General features: G+C 58.0%; 1 protein-coding gene across 3 annotated transcripts in view; it reads right to left on the reverse strand.

Moving 5' to 3' along the window:
• Positions 1-13,124: 13,124 nt before the first annotated feature.
• Positions 13,125-19,197, reverse strand: part of JADE2 (jade family PHD finger 2) — a 75,403-nt gene continuing 69,330 nt past the window's right edge. For 2 of the 3 annotated variants that reach the window (XM_054168209.1, XM_054168208.1), the window contains exons 11-12: positions 17,015-17,143; positions 13,125-14,760 (exon numbers count right to left, since the gene is read on the reverse strand). In XM_054168209.1, coding sequence (XP_054024184.1) covers positions 13,895-14,760; positions 17,015-17,143 — 995 coding nt within the window. In that variant the 3' untranslated portion in view covers positions 13,125-13,894. The remainder of the gene's footprint in view (positions 14,761-17,014; positions 17,144-19,197) is intronic. The other variant, XM_054168210.1, reaches the window with a different exon arrangement.

Genomic DNA, 19,197 nt, shown 5'->3' on the forward strand with positions numbered 1-19,197 from the left:
TGGAGACCTGCCTGGCACAAGGCTAGGTGGGGAAGGAACCGGTCCTGGAGCCTCTCTCCACTGTGCCCTTCCCTGCTGCTGCTCTTTTCCAGGTGTCCCACCTGCATCCCTGTCACCTCTGCTCTGTGTCAGCTCCAGAGCCCAGCTGCAGCCCAGCTGGGAAGGTCAGTGGTGCTCAGTGGCTGTGGGAGGTCTGCCCTGGCACAGCAGCTCATCCAGCACCCCGGGCAGGTCTAGCTCGCTGCCCTAGGGAAGCTCAGACAGCCTTCTTGGGAGCCAGAGCTCACTGCCAGAGGGGAATGGGTGGGCAGGGAGCGGGCTGTGTGCTGGGTTGCACCAGGCAGGAGCTCCTGGGACAAGCAGCAGCCTGCCTGCCTCTGCCTGTGCAGGCAGGTGGGAGGAAAACCTGAGGCTGTCCTGGGAACTGGGGGGAAAGTCTCAGAAGCACAGAGGTGTTTTGGCTGGAAAAGATCTTGAAGGTCAGAGCCCAACCAGTAAGCCAGCACTGCCGAGTCCACCAGTAAACCAAGTCATGCAAAGAGGGAGAGCAGGAGCATGGAGGGGGAAGAGGAGCCCACTGGGATCCTGGATTTGCTCCATTCCCATTTTTCTTGTCTCAGAAGAGACAATGGAGCTCCTGTCTGCAGCAAGGGCCTGGGCAGGCAGTCCTTGGCTCTCCATCCACACAACATCCCCAGACCTGGCTCTGTGTCTGCCCTCATCTCTCTCCTGTGTAATGAAGCCCGGGGGGGGGTGGTGGGGTGGTGGTGGAAACCTCTGCCCTCCCCTTTAGCCCACAGCTCTGTGTCTCCCATGGGATTCATCTGCTCTCAGTGCCAGTCCCTGGGAGGTGTGGGGGGCTCTGTGCTAAAACTAAAGCATGAGCTGAAGTGGGAGGAGCAGCATCCCTCCACAAAGCCCTCAGTGCTACAGGAGAGGCTGCTGGTGGAAAGCCAGAGGAGGAGTTTGCATCAGCAGCCCAGGCTGCTCTGCCACTGCTGCCTGAGGGCCAGAGAAACCCCCAAGCCCCCAGTTCAGCTCAGTCCCTCCTCAGCCTGCGCTTGTGCCCTGCGCTGTCTGGCTGGGCCAGCTCTGCCAGCAGCCTGCCAGTGGTGACTGCTGGGGAAGTTCTGGCTGGAGATGACTTTCAGCTGGTGAAGGTGAACAACAAAAGGTTGGCACAGAGGAATAGGAGGGCAGGGATAGCTGAACTGTGTGAGAAGTCATCAAGGGGCTGCTGGGGAGAACAGGAATTCTGCCTCAGTTTGAGCTCATCGTGGTGTGCTGGGTATCATTGGTCTTGCCAGCTGTGGGGTAGAGAAGCAGTGCAGCCAGACTGCTTGGGCCCTTTGGGTTCATTGCTACCTGCTCAGCAGCAGCACACAAGGAGAATTGCTGAGGTCTAGGTGCAGGAGAAAAGCAGGATCAGACCTTGCATTTGACACCTGGAAAGGTTTGGGTTTGCTCACCCCTCGGCCACTGCCGCTGCTTGCTGCACAGGGGGGATGTGCCTGCAGCTGGAAGAGAGGAGTCTGGCTCCAAAAGAGCTCCTGGGGAGTGGGATTTCCAAAGGGCTCAGTTGTGATTCATGGCAGAGCTTCAGTGGAGTGGATAATCTGGATGGGGTCTCCTTTGTCCTATGAATTAGAATCACAGAATTGCAGAATCATTTTGGAAGAGACCTTTAAGGTCAAGTCCAGCTGTTAGCCAGCACTGCCAGGCCACCACCAAACCATGGCCCTCAGCACCACATCTCCACAGCCTTTCAACCCCTCCAGGGATGGGGCTGCATTCCCTGGGCAGCCCGGGCCAGGCCTTGACATTTTTCCTGATGTCCAACCTACAGCTCCCTGGTGCAACTTTTGAGGCCGTTTCCTCTTGTCCTGCCTCTTGTTCCTAGGGAGCAGAGACCAACCTCCATCTGGCTCCAGCCTCCTCTCAGGGAGCTGCAGAGAGCAATGAGGTCTCTCCTCAGCCTCCCTTTCTCCAGGCTGAACACCCCCAGGTCCCTCAGCTGCTCCTGTTCTGCAGATCCTTCCCCAGCCTCACTGCCCTTCTACAGACCTTCTCACAGCCCTCGATCTTCCTCTTGTAGTGAGGGCCCTGCAACAGATCCTTGGATACTGCTTCTCCTGCATGAGCTGTGGCAGCAAGGAGCAGCTGTCCCCAGGTGCTGCAGCAGCAGGCAGACTCTTGTCTCTCTAGGCAGCAGGCTGTCAGTGAGCCCTGGCTCGAGTGAGCACCGAGGCAAAGGGAAGCAGCCCTCTGGGCTCACCACTGGGCAGCAGCAGAAGCAAAGTGAAGCTGAAGCAGCCGTGCGCCAGGGCAGCAGCGAAGTGCCAGCGTGGTGCTAAGTGAGGGCTGGCTGCCATCGCCTCCTTGAAGCCCTCCGGGGGCTTGCAAAGTGGTGATGCAAAGTGGTGAGTCAGAGTGCAGAACAATAGCTGCTTCATCTGACATGTCCTGGGTTAAAGCACAAACAGGTTTCTCAAGGAGCTGGAGCTTGATGAACTGATGAAAAGGCAGAGCAGGAGAGGACATCTTTAACCCTGTGTTGGAAGCACCAAACGTTGCTGTAGGGAGCAGGGCTGTGGCTCAGACCCTGCCAGCTGCCAGGCAGCTTCCCACCCTCGGTGTCTGCATTCAGATAACCAGAGCAAAACCCCTGAAGGTTCATACCAGAGACCTGTGGCCATGGCACTCTGGGACATGGCTTGGTGGCCCTGGTGGTGTTAGGTCGATGGCTGACCTGGATGAGCTCAGAGGTCTTTTCCAAGCCAACCAAGGAGCATTAAATCTGATGTACCTATAATGCATCTCATCCAACACTGAGTTGTGGTCTGCAGCATCCTGCCTGGCCTCTTCTGCCTGTCCATCTTAAGGTGTAAGGTTGGTCCTGCTGAGTGAAGGGTGGTCCAGTTTGCAGGTGGGCTGCTCTTGGAGGGGGAGGTGCCCCCTGACACAAACCAAGCAGCCTCTTCCATGCAGCAGAGGCTCTGCTAGCTATGGTGCTATGCACACTACAGGGCTCCTCTGCTTCCTCCAGCAAAGCTGGAATCTGCCACCCCTGCAGTTTCCATGGTCCAGCAAATGTCCTCTTTAGGCATCCTGTAGAGCTGGTTGGCAGAAGTTGTCACCTGAGGATCTGAATGCAAGTATGTGCAATTAGTTTAAGAGTTTAAGTCAGAACAGTTAGGGAAGGAGGAGGTGAGTCCAGTCCCTCAATAACATCACCCTGCTCAGTCAGCCAGCTGGCCACAGTGTGCCTGAGCTTCTGTCTTAGAATCACAGAAGAGACCCCCAGGACCACCTGCCCCCAGCCTCTCTAGGGGATGGGCAGTTGCACTGAGCTGGTTCAGCACCCTGCCAGGATGAGTCTTCCGACTGTCCAGTGCAGAGGGCTCCACTGCTTCCCTTGGGAGGTGATTCCAGTGTCCAGCTGTGCTGATGGGGAAACATTTTCTTCTGGAGTGCCATGGGAATGTTCCCAGCAGCACCTTGTCCCCATCACCCTTTGTCTCTTCCATGGCACTCCTTGCACAAAGGGAGGCTCCATCCTCCTGGTACCTCCCTTTCTGTCCATGCAGATAAGGTCTCCCCTGAGCCTTGTCCTCTCCAGGCTGAACACCCCCAGCTCTCTCAGCTGTTCCTCACATGGGGGCTGCCAGTGCTCTGCCCATTCCCATGGCCCTTCTCTGCACAAGGGCTGTTCACACGATGGGTAAGGAATTTCCCGACGCTCTACCCCAGCCCTCTGCAGCTTGCTGAGTTAGAAGGCTTAGGTCTTGCCCAGGGCTGTTGCCATCTCTCCACCACAGCGCCTCTGGAGCTGTCTCCTCCGGTACTTGCTGCTCTCGCTGCTTTCCATCCGTAGGTGGCAGCAGGATCTAAACTCTTTAACCTCCGCACCGCTGCTCTGCAGGAGCTGCGCAGCCATCTCCAGAGCTTCTTGCCTGGGGCTGCTGTGAGGGGAGCAAACTCTTTTCAAGGCGCTAAAGGCCCTTTGCAGCTCCTGGCCGAACTGCCCTGTGAAGACAAACGGCAGAAAGCCCAACTGAGGGGTAAGAAAATGCCCTTGAGGACCTGTCTGGGTCAGCACAGCATTGCAAAAAGAGCCCAACGTTGTCCAAGCAGCTCCCGGAGAGCTGCGTGAGGCTCAGGGAGGGGCAGCCGAGCTCTGCTCTGTGGTTCTGAAGCCAGTTGGCACAGGTCTGCCACCAAAATCTTCTGAGAAGCAGCATCCTCCCCAGCACAGCCGGTGGCTGCTGCGAGTGGTGGCGGGGAGGGAAGGAGGGGGTCGGGTGCTGCTAGGAGGCCAGGGAGGCTCTCTGGGGCCGGCCCCCTCCAGCGGCCGTGGGCAGAGTGCTGCGCCCCTGTGCCCCGGGCGGGCACCGGCGGTGCCGTGCAGCGCTGACTCCGTGGGGAAGGAGATGCTTTTGGTGCCACCCATTGATGCCTTCTCCTCCCTGCTCTTCCCCAGCTGAAGGTGCCAAACCCGTGCTGAAGTGAGGTGATGGCCCTGGGGAAAGGACAGGTGGCACCCTGGGTGCAGGCACTGGCACAGGCTGCCCAGGGAGGCAGTGGAGTCACCGTCCCTGGAGGTGTTCAAGAAAGGTGTGGCCGTTGCCCAGGGATGTGGTTGAGGTCCTGTACCTGGAGTCATCCAAGCTCAGCCTTGCTGCGCCCCTGGGCAGCCTGCTCTAGCTGGAGCTGTCCCTGCTGCCTGCAGGGGCTTGGACAGGATGCCCTCGCAGGGTCCCTTCCAACCTGATGATCCTGCCGTGCTGCTGAGCTGCACTGAGCTCCACAGGGCACAGCTGTGCAGGGCAAGCAGGCTGGGGGCTTTGGACCAATCCATTGAGGAGCAGAGCTGGAGCTGGGTTGGGCTTCTCCTTTAGGTTTGCATTTGATGGTGTCACAGGATTAGAAGGAAATTGCTCCATGCAGGAGCTGAGCCTCTCAGTCCTCTTGCTCAGATGGGGATCAAGAGCATCTTAAAAAGGGCTGCAGCACCTGTGGGAGGCCAGGCTTGGGAGCAGAGGGGACTGACTGTCACAGGTCCCAGGCAGAGCTGGTGTCAGCCCTTTGCAGCCTCCCCACTGCCTTCTCCTCCCGGGCATGGGTGCAGCCTCCCCTGGGTTCCTGTGTTTCAGGTCCTCCTCACCAGGAGTTTCATTCTGACTGGGCCTGTGGCTGGCTGTTGATGAGGAACCAGCCCAAAGCTACCATGGTCTCCTGCTGAATGTGTTGGCCTCTTCCTTCTGCACCCAGAGGGAACAACAAGACTCAGCCTCACCGGTGCTGAATGGAAGCCAGAGGGGAGCCCTCTCTGATGGACCCAGGCTGGTTCCCCCTGCGGAAGGAACCTCACTTCTCAGCATGCTGTCCAGCCTCTGCTCTAGCTCTGCTGACTCCTGGGACGTGAGGTGCTTCTGCCAGAGCTGCAGATGCCCTGTCCTCTCCCTCAGCTCCCCTGTGCCAGTCCAGAACAACCCTCTTGGTGAAGCTTACGGCCTTCAGCTGTACCTTTCCTGTTGCTTCCAAGCCAAAGGCTCCCTTCTCTCTGAAGAAGGTCAGAGAGCACCACCATGAGAGCTAAGCAGCTTTCCTTTACCCTCCTGCTGTCTGCCACCAACCCCAAACACAAGGACCTGCAGTAGGGACATTCTGGGGCAGCCTTTGCTGGGTTCCTGGTGGTTTCAGGCTGGATGTTAGGAAGAAGTTCTTCCCAGCAAGAGAGATTGGCCATTGGGATGTGCTGCCCAGGGAGGTGGTGGAGTCCCCATCCCTGGAGGTGTTTAGGAAGAGCCTGGATGAGGCACTTGGTGCCATGGTTTCATTGATCAGATGGTGCTGGGTGATAGGTTGGACTGGATGATCTCAAAGGTCTCTTCCAACCTGGTTAATTCTATTCCATTCTATTGGCAAGCTGTGCCCTGCACTTAATGGGCTCTTCTCCAGCATTCCTGCTGAGATGCTGCCAAGCCCCAGAGGAGAGGTGGACAAGGAGAGCCTGAACAATAAAACCTCCCAGAATCAACTCTTTTTCTCTTTCCAAATGCTGTACTTGTCCCATGGGAAACAACCCCTTGCCTGTCCCCTCCGTGCAGGATACTCAGTGTGTATTTGCCTCGTCCCCTGCTCATGCTGACGCTTTTCATCCTTCTGTTACTGCAGATGCTGCAGAGGCAACAACCCTGAAATGTCACAGCTGCAGATCTCTATCACACAGATAAGATGCTGTGGTTAAACAAGGAACTGCTCAGCATCGAAGTATTAGATAAAAGGCAACAAACTCTGCAAGAACAGGAAGAGCACAGCGCTCAGTGCAGCTCTGCTCAGCCTGGGAAGCTCTGAGCAGCCCGGGCTGCCTGACAAGCTGATTTAAGTGGCCTTTAAAGTAGTAGAGCTCAGCCCCCCGGGCTTGCAGAGATCATCCCCCTGAGGTTTAGAACCAATCCCAAGCAATCACACACAATCACTTGGAAAAGGCCTCCAAGATCATCAAACCCAACCATCGTCTAACTCCACCAGGGCCACTGCTACGCATCCTTGAGCTCCGATGGCTTTCAAATGCATCCGGGGATGGTGATTCAACCACTGCCCTGGGCAGCCTGCTCCAGCCTTTGATAACCTTTTTGGTGCAGAAGTTTGTCCTCCCGTTCAAGCCAACCCTCCCCTGGTCTAACTCGATGCCATCTCCTCCAGGCAGTTGAGGAGCAAGCAGTAGGAGAGGGCTGCTGAGGCTCCACTCAGTTTCCAGCTGTGAGCTGGAGGTGCCAGTGACACCTCCCTCGGGGTCGGCTGGGGCAGTTCCTTCACCCTCTAATGCTTGGGGTGGAAAGTGCTGCTCACAGGGGGCAGGTGGGCTTCTGAGAGGTGCCTGCAGGCGCTGGTGGTGGAGGCTTGGCCACTCCTGGCACGCTCCCGGCTCCGGCTGTGCCGGTGCCAGGCTGTGCCTGCACCACGTGCCTGGAGCCCAGCTATTTATAGTGCCTCTTCCTCCTGGTACATTCATGCCAGCCAGCTTCAGAGCTCTTGTCTAGCACGGGCAGGAGACTGGGGAGATGCTTCAGGTCAGAGGAATGACCAAATCCTCACGGCCTGGTACACAACCTGGCTCTTGTCATGCCAATGAACAGCTGCGGTGCCGTTCTGTGCCCAGCTGTGCCTCGGCATCCCCATGCCCCAGAGAGGCTAACAAAGCAGCTGGAGAAGGGCTGGTGGGGAGGAGGTGGCACTCGGGGCGCAGGGGTCCCTGTCCCCAGCCTGCCTGTGCCCACGCAGGGCTGTGCTTGGCCCTCGCTGCCCTGGAGGCTGCTCCCTGTGCTGCCTTTCCAAACTGGGCTGGAGCCAGCTCCTTCCCCAGAGATGCCCAGAGGCAGAACTGGGCCCCCTCGGGGCTGCTGCTGGTCTCACTGGGGACTGAGGACTCCCGTGTCCCTCAGGGTGGCTCAGAGCACAAGGGCTGGTTGGCATCCTTGCTGCTGTGCCTTATCCCCTAGACTTAGTCTCAGGCTGGAGCTGTGAAGCTGCCGATTTCCCCCTCTGGGGACTGCTGCATGGATCCTGCTTGCTGAGCAAGGGCAGGGATTTATCCCCCGTGCAGCCTGAGGGTTATTTCTGGTCTACCGCCACCCCCCACCTATTTTCAGCTGGCTGTGCTTGGAAGGGCTTTCAGTACCTTGTTTTCCTCAGGGATTTCTCTCCCTTGCAGGGTGCCTGGAGCTGCTGGGAGCACTCCAGCCTGCACAGGAGGATGTCTGGGTGGAGGCAGATCCTGTGGCAGGCCCAGACCCACATGCATGGCCAGTGTCCCACAGCAGAGTCCTGGACAAACACAGCATCTCCTGAGAGCCATTCCCAGGAGTTATGGCTGGGGCTGTGTTATTTTGCTTTCTGACCTGCCTGCCTCCCAGGGAAATCCCCAGCCCATTGATCAGAGCACTTCCAGCTCACTGCAGGGCTGCTAATGACCCAGCTGCAGCAGCAATATTTTAACCTCTGCTTTCTCTCCCGGTGCTCAGTGTCAGCTTTATAAAGCACCACTTAGAGCAGAGCACAGGCAGTCAATTATTTTAATCTTTATTACATCTGAACCTGCAGCAGCTGCTCCTGAGCAACAACACCACAGCTGGTGCTCAGCACAGTGCCTTGGGCTGGGGAATGCCATCCCAGCCCTCTGGGAAGCTCCATCCCAGCCCTCTGGGAGGCTCCATCCCAGCCCTCTGGGAAGCTCCATCCCACCATTGCACATACCAGCATAGTTCATGGATACCCCCAGGCCTCATTTCTCCAAGCAGCCTCAGCACCAACAATGCCTCCAGCACCTGACTTGGGAGGGGGTCTACATCCCTCCCACCTCCTCATTCCCCTCTAACTCGGTTGTCCTTTGCATGATTTACACCCCTGCGCAGACAAGGCTCAGGATCAGCACCCACAGCATCGTCCCATGGATGAGGGATGGGTATCAGCAAAGCCAGGGGCTCACTCTGTGCCCTCAGAACTACTTGGCTGGGGGGTTGAGCTCCTCCCCACCATGACTCCAGGGATGGTCTCCAGCATATGGAGCCCTCAGAGGAGCAGAGGGAGTTGCCTGCAGACAAACCCAGCCCCATCTCCTCACTCCTACTCCCCACACTAAACCTCCAGGAATGAAGGTGCCTGGGTAGAGCCTCCCTGCCACACTCCTGATGCTGTTTCTTGTGCAGGAAATGGGTGAGAGCGAGTTGGGGATGGGCAAGATGCCAAAGCAGAGGCTTTGGGACCCAGGGTCAGCACCGGCTGGAGTGGAATTGTTCCCTTGCTCTGTGGCTGAGTCACAGTTTGTTTGTTTTTTTAGAGTCTTGCTTTTCTTCTTATTCATCTGTTGCAGTCACTGCAGCCACATCACTTCACAGCCCTACATGGAAAGGCAAGACCAAGGAACTATTTTTAGCAGAGAAAATGTCTCCCCTAACTGTATGAACTTTGGGAGGGTGAGCGGCGAACGCACGCTCGTGGCACTGGCGCCGCCGATGCCCGGCGTTCGGCGCGGTTGGCAGCACCAGCACCTGAGGGACCTCAGTAAGCCCCCAGCCCACTGCAGCTCTCTCAGGGTAAGCTGAAGGGCAAGGAATCAATTTTCACATCTGTTGCTGGTGATTCTCTGACCCCTTGGTGTTTGTGGGGGGTTCCACAGCCCTCATGCAGAGCATACAGGGACAGCCCAAGGCTTCTTTCGCAGTTGAACTGAAATCCTCCTTTTGCTCCCTCGGGGGTGAGCCTTCAGCACCATCTGTGGTGAGGGTACTAGAGGCAAAGCCCAAGCAAGGCAGAGAGGGAAGCTCTGTGTGCTCTGGGTGCCTATAAATAGGGAGATGAGTAACAAGTGCTTGTTTGGCAACTTTGTTGGGCAGGTTTTACTCAGCCTGGGCTGCAGAAGGACAAAGCAGGACAGTGTGGCCTCTTCCTTTACTTCCCAGCATTTGGGTTCATTTCCCATGCCTGTTCCCACAGCACAGCCACCCAGACCACCTCAGTCTGCTCTGCTGCTGGAGGCATCCCACTGCAGCCTCCTCTCAGGGAGCTGTAGAGGGCAATGAGTTCTCCCCTCAGCCTCCTCTTCTCCACACTAAACACCCCCAGCTCCCCCAGCTGCTCTTTCCCAGCGCTGCTCTTCAGTCCCTTCCCCAGCTTTGTTGCTTTTCTCTGGACCTGCTCCAGCCCAAGGTTCTTCTTCCAGTGAGGGGCCCCAAACTGAACCCAGTATTTGAGATGCAGCCTCACCAGTGCTGAGCACAGGGGGGGCGATCGCTGTCTTGCTCCTCTGGGCACACCATTGCTGACCCAGGCCAGCATGCTGGTGACTTTCTTGCCCACCTGGGCACTACTGGCTCATTTTCAGCTGGCTGTTGACCAACACCCCTTTCCCCAGCCTTCCTGTAGGTCACCTTCAGACAGTGAAATGCAGCACTGAGGTCTCCCTGGAGCCTTCTCTTCTCCAGGCTGAACAACTCCAGTTCTTTCAGCCCGTCCCCAGAGCAGAGGCCCTTTGATCACCTTGGTGGCCTCCTCTGGACCCTCTCCATTGGGTCCCTTGTGCCGGGGGGTCCCATAGCTCTGCACAGCACTGCAGTTGAGGTCTTAGCAGAGCAGAGGGGCAGGATCCCCTCTCTGACTGCCGGCCATGCTGCTGTGGCTGCAGCCCAGGCTGCCCTCGGGCTGCCGGGGTGCTTGGTGTGCCCTTGCCCATGACACCAACAGCGGGACACAGAAACACTGCTTTATTGACTGCATTTGCAACACATTGAGGAATGCAAAGGGGCCTTTGTTTCATCAGCAATGGGCCATGGTCCCAATGTGTATTACAGCATACACTGTATCTGAACAGGATGGAGAGAATGGCAGACAGAGCTATTCCAAGGCAACACAAAGAGCATGCATAATACAGTCTCACACAGAACGAGGTTGGTAACATTATATTGCTTTAAGGATTAACTAACATGGAAAATGTACAAAAAGGAGAAATAGGTTTTTGCATTAATGAAAAATACATTTTTTTTCTCTACAAAGGAATTTCTAATACAAGAAAATAAATATTGCAACATAAGCCAAAAATAATTTAAAATTGCTCTTTTCAATATATTTTTCAATATTTCTCTTTTCTATTAACAAATGGCACATCACGTTCTTTGAAACAGAGGCAGGGGGCTTCTCCCCCTGCGACATTCATATCGTTTCCTGTAACTGATGTGAAGTGGGTTTGTTTGGATGCAGAATGGAGCAAACCGGGGCGGGGGGAATCTCCTTGAAGAACAACCAACCCTCACGCCCTGCCCCGCGGCAGCAACCTCCCGGCAGCGGCCGCTCCTGCGCCCTGCCTCCCCTCCGCACCCCCGGCGGGGCGAGGGCTGTGGGGCAGCAGGCAGCCGGACTCGCAGGAGCAAGGGGCAAAAAAGGCTGTGGGCAGTGGGGGTGGTGCTGGGGCTGTCCTGGGGATCTCCTGCAGCTGTGGGGGCTGAGCTCCACCAGCAGGGCAGGATGCTCTTCGCGTCCTCACCTGCACATCAACAACTGCTGCTTCCCCAAGGAAACAGCTCCCCGTACAGTGCAAATGTCAGTTCCTGCCGTTCATACATCGTAAAAGACAACATTTCCCTACCAAAATAAACCTTTTATTTATCCTTTTCTTTCTAGTCATTTCAAAATACATTTACAGCAACATCAAAAATATTCTCCTCGTACATTTTTCTCTCCTGAACCCGCGGAGGCGGCGGGCCGGGGACGCGCTGGGGTGCCCAGGGCCATGCCGCTGGGCGCAGCCCTGCCAGGTCCCTCAGCCCCTTCTCAGCTCTCTGTTCCCCCCAGCCCGTTCCTCTCCGCGGCTCTGACGTGCAGCCCACCTGGAGCTTTCCCCCCGTGAAACCACCTGCTGATGGCAAAGCAGGGGCCGTGGGGGCGCCTCGGGGCAGCGGCTGCCTGGCGCCGGCAGCGCCGGGTTGGTTGTTCTTGCAGGGGTCCCCTCCGTGCGTTCCTGTGCGGAGCAGACAGGGAGTGCGGAAGCCGATGGGAGGAGCTGTGGACAGTGAGGTTTGTGGATTGCTTTTTTTGCTCTTTTTTTTTTAATCCATAATTGAGTGAAGCACACGGAAGCAAGATTCATTAAAAGGCAGCATATTGATTATTGTTATGACTCTTATACTAGGATACTGTAGCTAAAGCTAGCAAGCCTGGTAAGATAAACTAAGTCCTATTTACTGTATTTAACATTATCTGAACATACTGAGCCTTAATTCATGAGCAGATTTGCATTTCAGCCTCCAGGGATTACACTAATTTGTAACAAAAGTGGTTCCTGGTTTGACGATTTTGGGTTTTGTTGGCCTTTTTTTTTTTTCTCTTAAATGATTAGTTATTTTCTTGCTAATAACATGTTTCCCATCAGAGGAAGGCTCCTCCCCAGGCACGGTGTCAGCTGGGCTAGTGCTGGGCCGAGGCAGGGCCGGGCGCAGGCATCCTGCCCGGAGCCCGCCGCAGCCCGGGGCGAGCCAGGTTGTCATCGCTTATCTCTGCTGCAGTTTGATCAATCGCAAGGACTTTGGAAGGCTGATCAAAGATGATCGACTTTGGAACGCCAGCTGCAGGGGTCTCAGAGTTTCAACAGGAAGCTCACAGTGGGATGAGCACAAAGCACTGGAAATCAAAACGGCAGGGCGCGGGCCGGGAGCAGCAGCATCCCTCGGAGCAAGCCTGGAGCCTAACGCCGCAGCAGCGCGTCGTGAGCGTGCCCTCAGCCCCCGCGGACCCAAGAGCCTCCAGCTCTCGGCGTTCTGCGACTGGCTTTGTTTTCGTGGTGAGTGTCGGCGCCTGGCTGCGCCGCCTGACTGTCAGGATATTCTTTGGCATCCACAAGAGTTCTCTGCCGGCTGGGTCTGACAACTGCAGGGTTTGTTTCTGGCTAGTGACTGGGTGGGACCGGTAGCAGAGGTGTCCCGGCCGGGGGTCGGTGCGGGCTGTGCTGTGGGTCTGGTGGGGTTTGGTTTTTAGTTCTTTTTTTTCTTTTTTTCTTTTTTTTTTTCATTTTTAAACTTTTTTTTAATTACTATTTTTAAAAAACAACAACAGCAAAAGTTTCTCAGTGAATTCCTTTTTTTTTTTTTTGTAGTTTTTCATGTGTGTGATTTTGTTTGTTCCCTGAGCTCACACTGGGGTCACTCCAATAGAACACGAAGCACGACTTAGAACTGTGACCTCTGAAGCCAAAGCCGCAGTCACGGCGCAGTTAAGTGCAAACACGGGAATCCGCCTGGCTCGCAGGGACCGTGGGCTCCTCCACCACATTTAAGGCTTACTGGGGACGTTTTATGCATTAAATTATTGTCAGGACGTCAGCTCCTGCGAATCGCCCTCCCAGGAGGCAACCGCTCGCCACCAGGACCAGAGGAACTCAAACAGAAAGCCAAACCCAGCGAGCGATGGGGAGGAACGGATTCACCGCTGCCACGGGAGCTGTTGGTAGGAAAAGGGAATGGTGAAGCCCCTCCGCCGCCCCCCGGTGCCAGCAGGCTCGGCCCAGGGGCCAAACCCGTCCTTGTGCAAAGGGGACGCTGAAGGTGCCAGCCTGGCAGCCAGCGGGGACGGGCAAGGAACTCGTCGCTCCACCTCCCGGTCGAAGCAGCTCCCTCCCCCGCCCCGGGTGTTGTCTCGAGGATGTGTTTCTCCTGCAGCCTGCCTCACACCTCCACTTCCCAGCTTGCTGCCGGCTGATCAATTCACCTGAGTTAATCACTACGCTGCTTCTCACCGCTTCAATCACCCTGGGGCAGGGATGGCCCCCCGCAGGGATCCCAGCCCGATGGGAAATGAAGGGGCAGTAACGACCAAGGGGTGCTCTCCTCTAAGCCCAGGAAGGTAGCATTGCTCTCCTCCACCCCACGAGCTGTTTGTGCTTTAGTCATCATTTATTTGAGCATCGCTTCTCTTCCTTCCTCCTGCAGACGCACACCGGTGGGAGAGGCCCTTCCCACAGCTACCCAACCCTCCGCTGGCGCCCTGCTCCGGGGCTCCAACCGGCCCGGGCAGGGCTCTGCAACCTCGTTAAATAATGCCCATTAATTAACCTGCCAGCCCTGCAGAAAGCAAGGGGGACCAGCACCCTCCAGCCTCTCAGCACCCTCAGCATGGGTCCTGCCAGGGAGCAGGGTCTGGCCGGGAGCCAGGCAGGGAGCGCGGCTGGCAGGGTCCTCGATGGCGGCGAAGCTGAAGCTGCATCTCAGGCGTGTAGGGAAGAGAGAGACACCAGTGCCGAGGTCCCAGCTATGTACAGGTTAAAAACCCCCCGGCCACGGCACCGGGCGGGCACCGGGCATGGCAGTTGTGGCCGGGCCGGGGCCTCCCCATGGCGCGGCAGGAGTTAGGAGGCCAGGATGCTCATCCTGACGATGTCCTCGCCGGCCGCCTCCCGCTGTGCCCGCTGTGCCCGCTGCGCCCGGCGCCCGCGGGGCTCGCCATCCGAGTCGCTCATCTCGGCGTCGGAGCAGTACCCGTCCGTGGGCGCCAGGTCCGTGGCTGCCAGGTCCGTGTGCGCCAGGTCCGTGTGCGCCAGGCGCAGCGCGGCGCCCCCCGCCTTGCCAGCCGGCGGCCTCCGAGCCCCCCGCGCCTCCTTGGGCGGCCTGAAGCGCAGGGCGGCCTTGGGGCTCCCGGCGGACTCAGGCACTTGGGCGGCGCTGGGCTCCGGCTCCTGGGCGCTGCAGCCCCTCGGCCCGGCCGGGGGCTGGGGCTCGCCGCCCTTTGGGGCCGTGCCCTTCTTGGCCGCCTTCTTGGCCTCGCCCGGCCCTCTGCGGTCCCCGGGAAGCTTCCCTGCCCCCTTCTCTGACCTGCTGGGCACGGAGCCCGGGGTGAACGCGGACCGGGTGGCGTCATCCGACCAGTCGCTGCCGTCGTTAGTCCAGGGCTCCGAGCTCTCCTGCTGGCTGCCCCCCACGCTGGGGTCGCCGCTCCTGGGCAGCTTTTTCTTACTGTTCGTTCTCGTTTTGCTTTTCACCTTCCTCGTGGCCTCGCTCTGCTTGAATGGGGGCCTGAGGGAGTGGTCCATCATGAAGCTGAGCAAGGTCTCCTCATCCTGCAGGAGCTCCTCGGAGAGGCCGGGGGTGCTGTCCTCGTGGTGGGCGTTGTTGAGGGACCACTCGCTCATGGCCATGTTCTCGGCAGTGATCTGCACCGACTGCGCCAGCCAGCTGTTGAAGAAGGTCCCATCGATGGGGAAGGAGGTGGACAGGCCTGAAACACAGGGACAGGCTGCCTCAGAAGCCAGGAACAGCCAGGCTGCCCTTGGATACCACCACCTGCACCCCAGACGCACCTAAAGGTCAGCCACGGAATGCACCACATCAGGACAGAGGAGAGGCCTCCCTCCAGCACTGATGCTGGAGCTGGGGCTCACTGAGGCCACAGCACCACCAGCGCTGTCCCACGCCCGACACGCCGTGCCCCTCCCCGAATCTGCCCAGAGCATCGTCCTGTGGCCAGGAGGCCAAGCCCCAGCCCGCCCCAGCCTGGGTGGAAGAGACACTTCTGGTCCAAGTGCAGGCAAACAGTCCGAGGGGAAACCTAAAGCTGTGGTGACTGCCACCAGAGCAGGAGCTGTGCCCAGGTGAGGGCTGCCAGGCTCCCCAGGGAGCAGCTGCTGCCCGGCTGCATGCTGACTGAACCCCCCGGACACCGGCAGCCTGGTGTGCAGCAGGGGGATGGGACTGGTGCTAAGCCTGTGTCTAAAGGCAGGGAGGGTAGGAGGCAGGTCTGAGAACATCTCTGAATGCTCCAGTGGTGTGAAAACAGCAGCAGAGGAGCAGAGCTGAGTCTGGGATGGAGAAAAACCTGATGCTGCTGAGCTCTGAGAGCGAGGAGAGTGGTGGCTGGGGCTCAGCAGCAGCTGGACAGGCACAGACCTGCCCCAGCACAGCTTCCATCCCACAACAGAAACCCAGGGGGTCAGCAGCAGAGCTGGGGTTCTGGAAGGAGGAAAAGCTGTGCCTGAGCTCTGATCTCAGCCTAGAGCTTTCCTTTGGAAGTCCAGCAACAGAGCAGTGGCGCTGGCAGGGTGACTCAGGGTGGCAACGCCTGCAGAGCTCAGGCACAGCTCTGCACCACCCTTCCCTGTCAGCAGCCATCTGGGCCAGGACCCTGCACTCATCATGCCTGAGCAGCCACCCAAGAGGGACAACAGGACACCCTGCACAGTGCCAGGGCTGCTCAAGGGCAGTACCAGGGAGGTTGGATGCCCCCTGCGAGCTGATGCTGTCAAGGTGGCAGTCCTGCCCTCCTGGCAGGTCACCTCGGTCCTTCTGGAGAAGACAGCTCCCTGCCAGGGAGGGGAAGCAGCAGCAGGGACAAGCTTAGGGCATCGTGTGGTGCCCAGGAGCCCAACAGCCCAAGGCTTTGCCGGTGAGGGTGCTGCCAAGGCTGCTCTGCTGCCTGCAGCCCCAAGTGATGATGCTTCAAGCCCTTAACCAAACCCTGGAGGCTGCCAGACCCTGCTGCAATTCTGCCGTGGCGGTTTGCTGTCCCTGGCTCGCGGCAGTGCAGCTTCTCTCAGAGGGGTCCCCAGCCCTCCATTATTTGTCAGAAAGTCCAACATTGCTTTTAGCAGAGACAGGACGAGCTCAAGAGCCCCATTTCCAAAAGGGCTCCCCCCTGCAACCCAGCACCTCTGAGCTGGACAGAAAACAGCAACAGGCAAAGCAGAGCAAGGCCCCTAGGGCGGCCCAGACCCCCAGAGAAACTCTCTGTACCCCCAAGAGGGTTTTAGGGAGCCCCCGGAATGCCTGAGAGCCTCCAGAACCAGCCCACCCTGAGCAGCCACAAACCCATCCCCTCCTGCCCCCCATGCTAGCAGAGGTGACAGTGCCAGAGGACATCAGACAGGAACCCTGCTCCATGTGAACAACAGTCACAATTGTCATGGATCTGCCCCCAAAGGCCTTTTCTGTTCCATCTGTTTACTCCTGCCCCCAAGCCAAGCCGTGTTAGGTTGCAGCCAGAGCCAGCCTGCATCTCCATGCCCCTTCAGCTGGCTCAGGACACCTTGTGTCGGCATCCTGGCTGCCCCTGGGCCACCAGCACAAGCAGCAGGTCCCCACGCGCCCCGGCAGCAGTCCCCATGCACAGCCCCAGCCGTGTGCTGCGCCCCCCACCGGTGCTCAGCACAGGAGGTGCTGGGCTCAGCCCCACTGCGGGGTGGGTAAGTCTGATTTTATCCCTGGGAAGGGAAATGCTGCTGCAGCAGCACACCATGGCCTCTGCCAACCCCAGTGCAAGCCCTGGGGCTGGGGGGGCTCTGCACCCCTGCCCCACTATTGACCATGTCTCTCCCGTGGGACCTTGGTAATCCAGGAGGAGATGGAAGCGGTCCCCATGGTCCTGGGCATAACTCCACCCTGCACATGCAGGAGGGGTCAGGAGTTGGGCTCTTAACCCTGCTCCCCAAGCAGGGCCCTCCAGGGGCACAGCTCTGGGCCCATAAAATCAGACTTACCCAGCTGTCCCAACACAGTTTCGTTGACTGATTTCCTTTTCTCTTTCTTCTCAGGACTATTTTTTCTACCATCTCTTCCTTTCCTTCTTGGGTCACTTTTCTTACCCTTTGTCTTCTTCCCAGTTTGCTCTGGCATTTTTCAGAGAGAAAGGAAAACTGCATGTGAGACAGGCACCAGGGACGCTGCAGGGAGCACCTCCCCTGGGGCTCACCCCTCACCAGACCTGCACACAGCTCCACGCCACGGGAAGAACAGCAGCCACTTCTTGGCCAGCTGTAGCTTAAGGGCCGCACATCAGAACATCTGCATCCTGCAGGTCATACAGAGAAGAGGTTTGGGCCTTGAACATGAACTTTATGTGGTCACAGGAGCAGTCCCACTGAAGACAAGGGACTCACTGAAGACCCTACAGCCACCACTGTGCCCTCCTGGACCAGGGCTTTGGAGTGAGGCCCTGCAGGAGCAGCAGCAGGAGCAACCCCAAACCCTGCTCAGACACTTGGCAGGAGACACTCGGCCCTCCCAAAGCAGTGGGGTGTCACCCATCACTGATAAGATCTGCTGGAGAGCTGCAGTCTGAGAGCAATGGTACCAGCAGTGCTTGAGAGCAGCCCTTGATCTGCTGTGACCTTTGGCAGGAGCTCAGACTGGGAGCCCCCAGCTGCACAACCGAAGCAGTGCATGCAGCAGAGGTAAGTGGAGGAGAAGAGCTGCCCAGCACTGCCTGTGCATCCAGGGACAGAGCTCCCAGCTGTGCAGACACCCAGCTACAAACCAGCGCTGCCCCAATGGCTCTGAACCGCTGCTCCTGGGTAAACAGGACAGACAGACCAGGAAAGCACAACTTGTGTTGCCAAGCCAAACAGCCCTACAGCTCTGGCTCACTCCCCTGGCTCACTCTCCCACAGAAGCCCTGCTGAAGCTTCTGTTAGTTTCCAGAGGAGGAAGGTTTGGACAGGAAGGGTAAGAAAGGCTGAGAGGGTTGGGGCTGTTCAGCCTGGAGCAGAGGAGGCTCCAGGGAGACCTCCTGGTGGCCTTGCAGTGCTTCAAGGCATCAATAAGAAAGCTGGGGACAGACTTCTGAGCAGGACCTGTCGTGCCAGGACGAGGGGGTGGCTCAAATTAAAGAGAGGGAGATTCAGGCTGGAGAGAAGGAAGACATTTTTTCTGCTGGGGGTGGTGAGTCCCTGGCCCAGGGACATCAGTCTGCTGTGCTGGCAAGCAGCAGAGCTGCAGAGAGCCTCAGAGCTGGACAGGGCCAGAGGGAACAAGCCCTGCTCCCCCTTGCAGGGGCAGTGGAAATGTGCTGGGCAAGCCGGGGCTGCACCTGCCTGAGCCTGGCTTATCAGAGGATTTACAGTCCTGGGGCTGCCAGGCCAGGAACCCCTCCTGAGCGAAGGACTCACTGCAAGCTAGCAAAGCAAAAGCAAAGCTGCTGTTTGCTGTGATGCTGCCAAGCAAGAGGAGGGAGGCAGCCACATTTCTCACTGCACTCACACAGCAAATATCCATCTCTCCTTAGACAGCACAGGGAGGCTGGAGAGGGAAACCTGAGCAGGACTTCTCGAGAGGAACTCTCAAAGCAGTGCCCACATTCCAGAACCACAGTGGTGACCTTCTCCCCAGGCAAGGAACACAGAGGGCAGGGATGGGTTGGTTTGACAGGGGCAGGTCTCACTGGTTTCACTGAACAGCTCCTGCCTCAGTGATCACTTGTCAGTGGGCAACAGAACCCCCCCAGCTCTGAGCTCCCTGTGGGAGCCCCTCCAAAACCACCTTTGTGCCAAAACCATCCTTGGAACAACCCCAACAGATCTGGGTGCATGAGTACTGCAGCAGCAGCTGAAGCCCAGCCTCAACCAGGCCAAACACTGGAGACTTCTTCCCCCCTCCAGGACCCCTCAGGCACGCAGGGCTGGGCAGAGGCCATGTGGCAGGAACCATTCCCCTGCACACCCAGGCAGCGCTTCGCAGCCACCCACGATCCCACCACGAGCCAGCCACAGACCTGCTCCCACCACCTGCTGAGTGCCTTTAACTCTGCAGGCTGGCAGGGAGGAGGCCTAGCCAAGGTGTGGGTGTTGGGAGCGCTTGGTAGGACCTGGAGATCAGGGTGGGCTGTGCCCTGCACTGCAGAGGAGGCACACAGCCATGCCTGCTCTTGCCTGCATGCTGACTGTCA

The sequence above is a fragment of the Dryobates pubescens genome, chromosome 16 (genome assembly GCF_014839835.1).
Source record: "Dryobates pubescens isolate bDryPub1 chromosome 16, bDryPub1.pri, whole genome shotgun sequence".
In the NCBI taxonomy this organism is placed as follows: Eukaryota; Metazoa; Chordata; class Aves; order Piciformes; family Picidae; genus Dryobates; species Dryobates pubescens.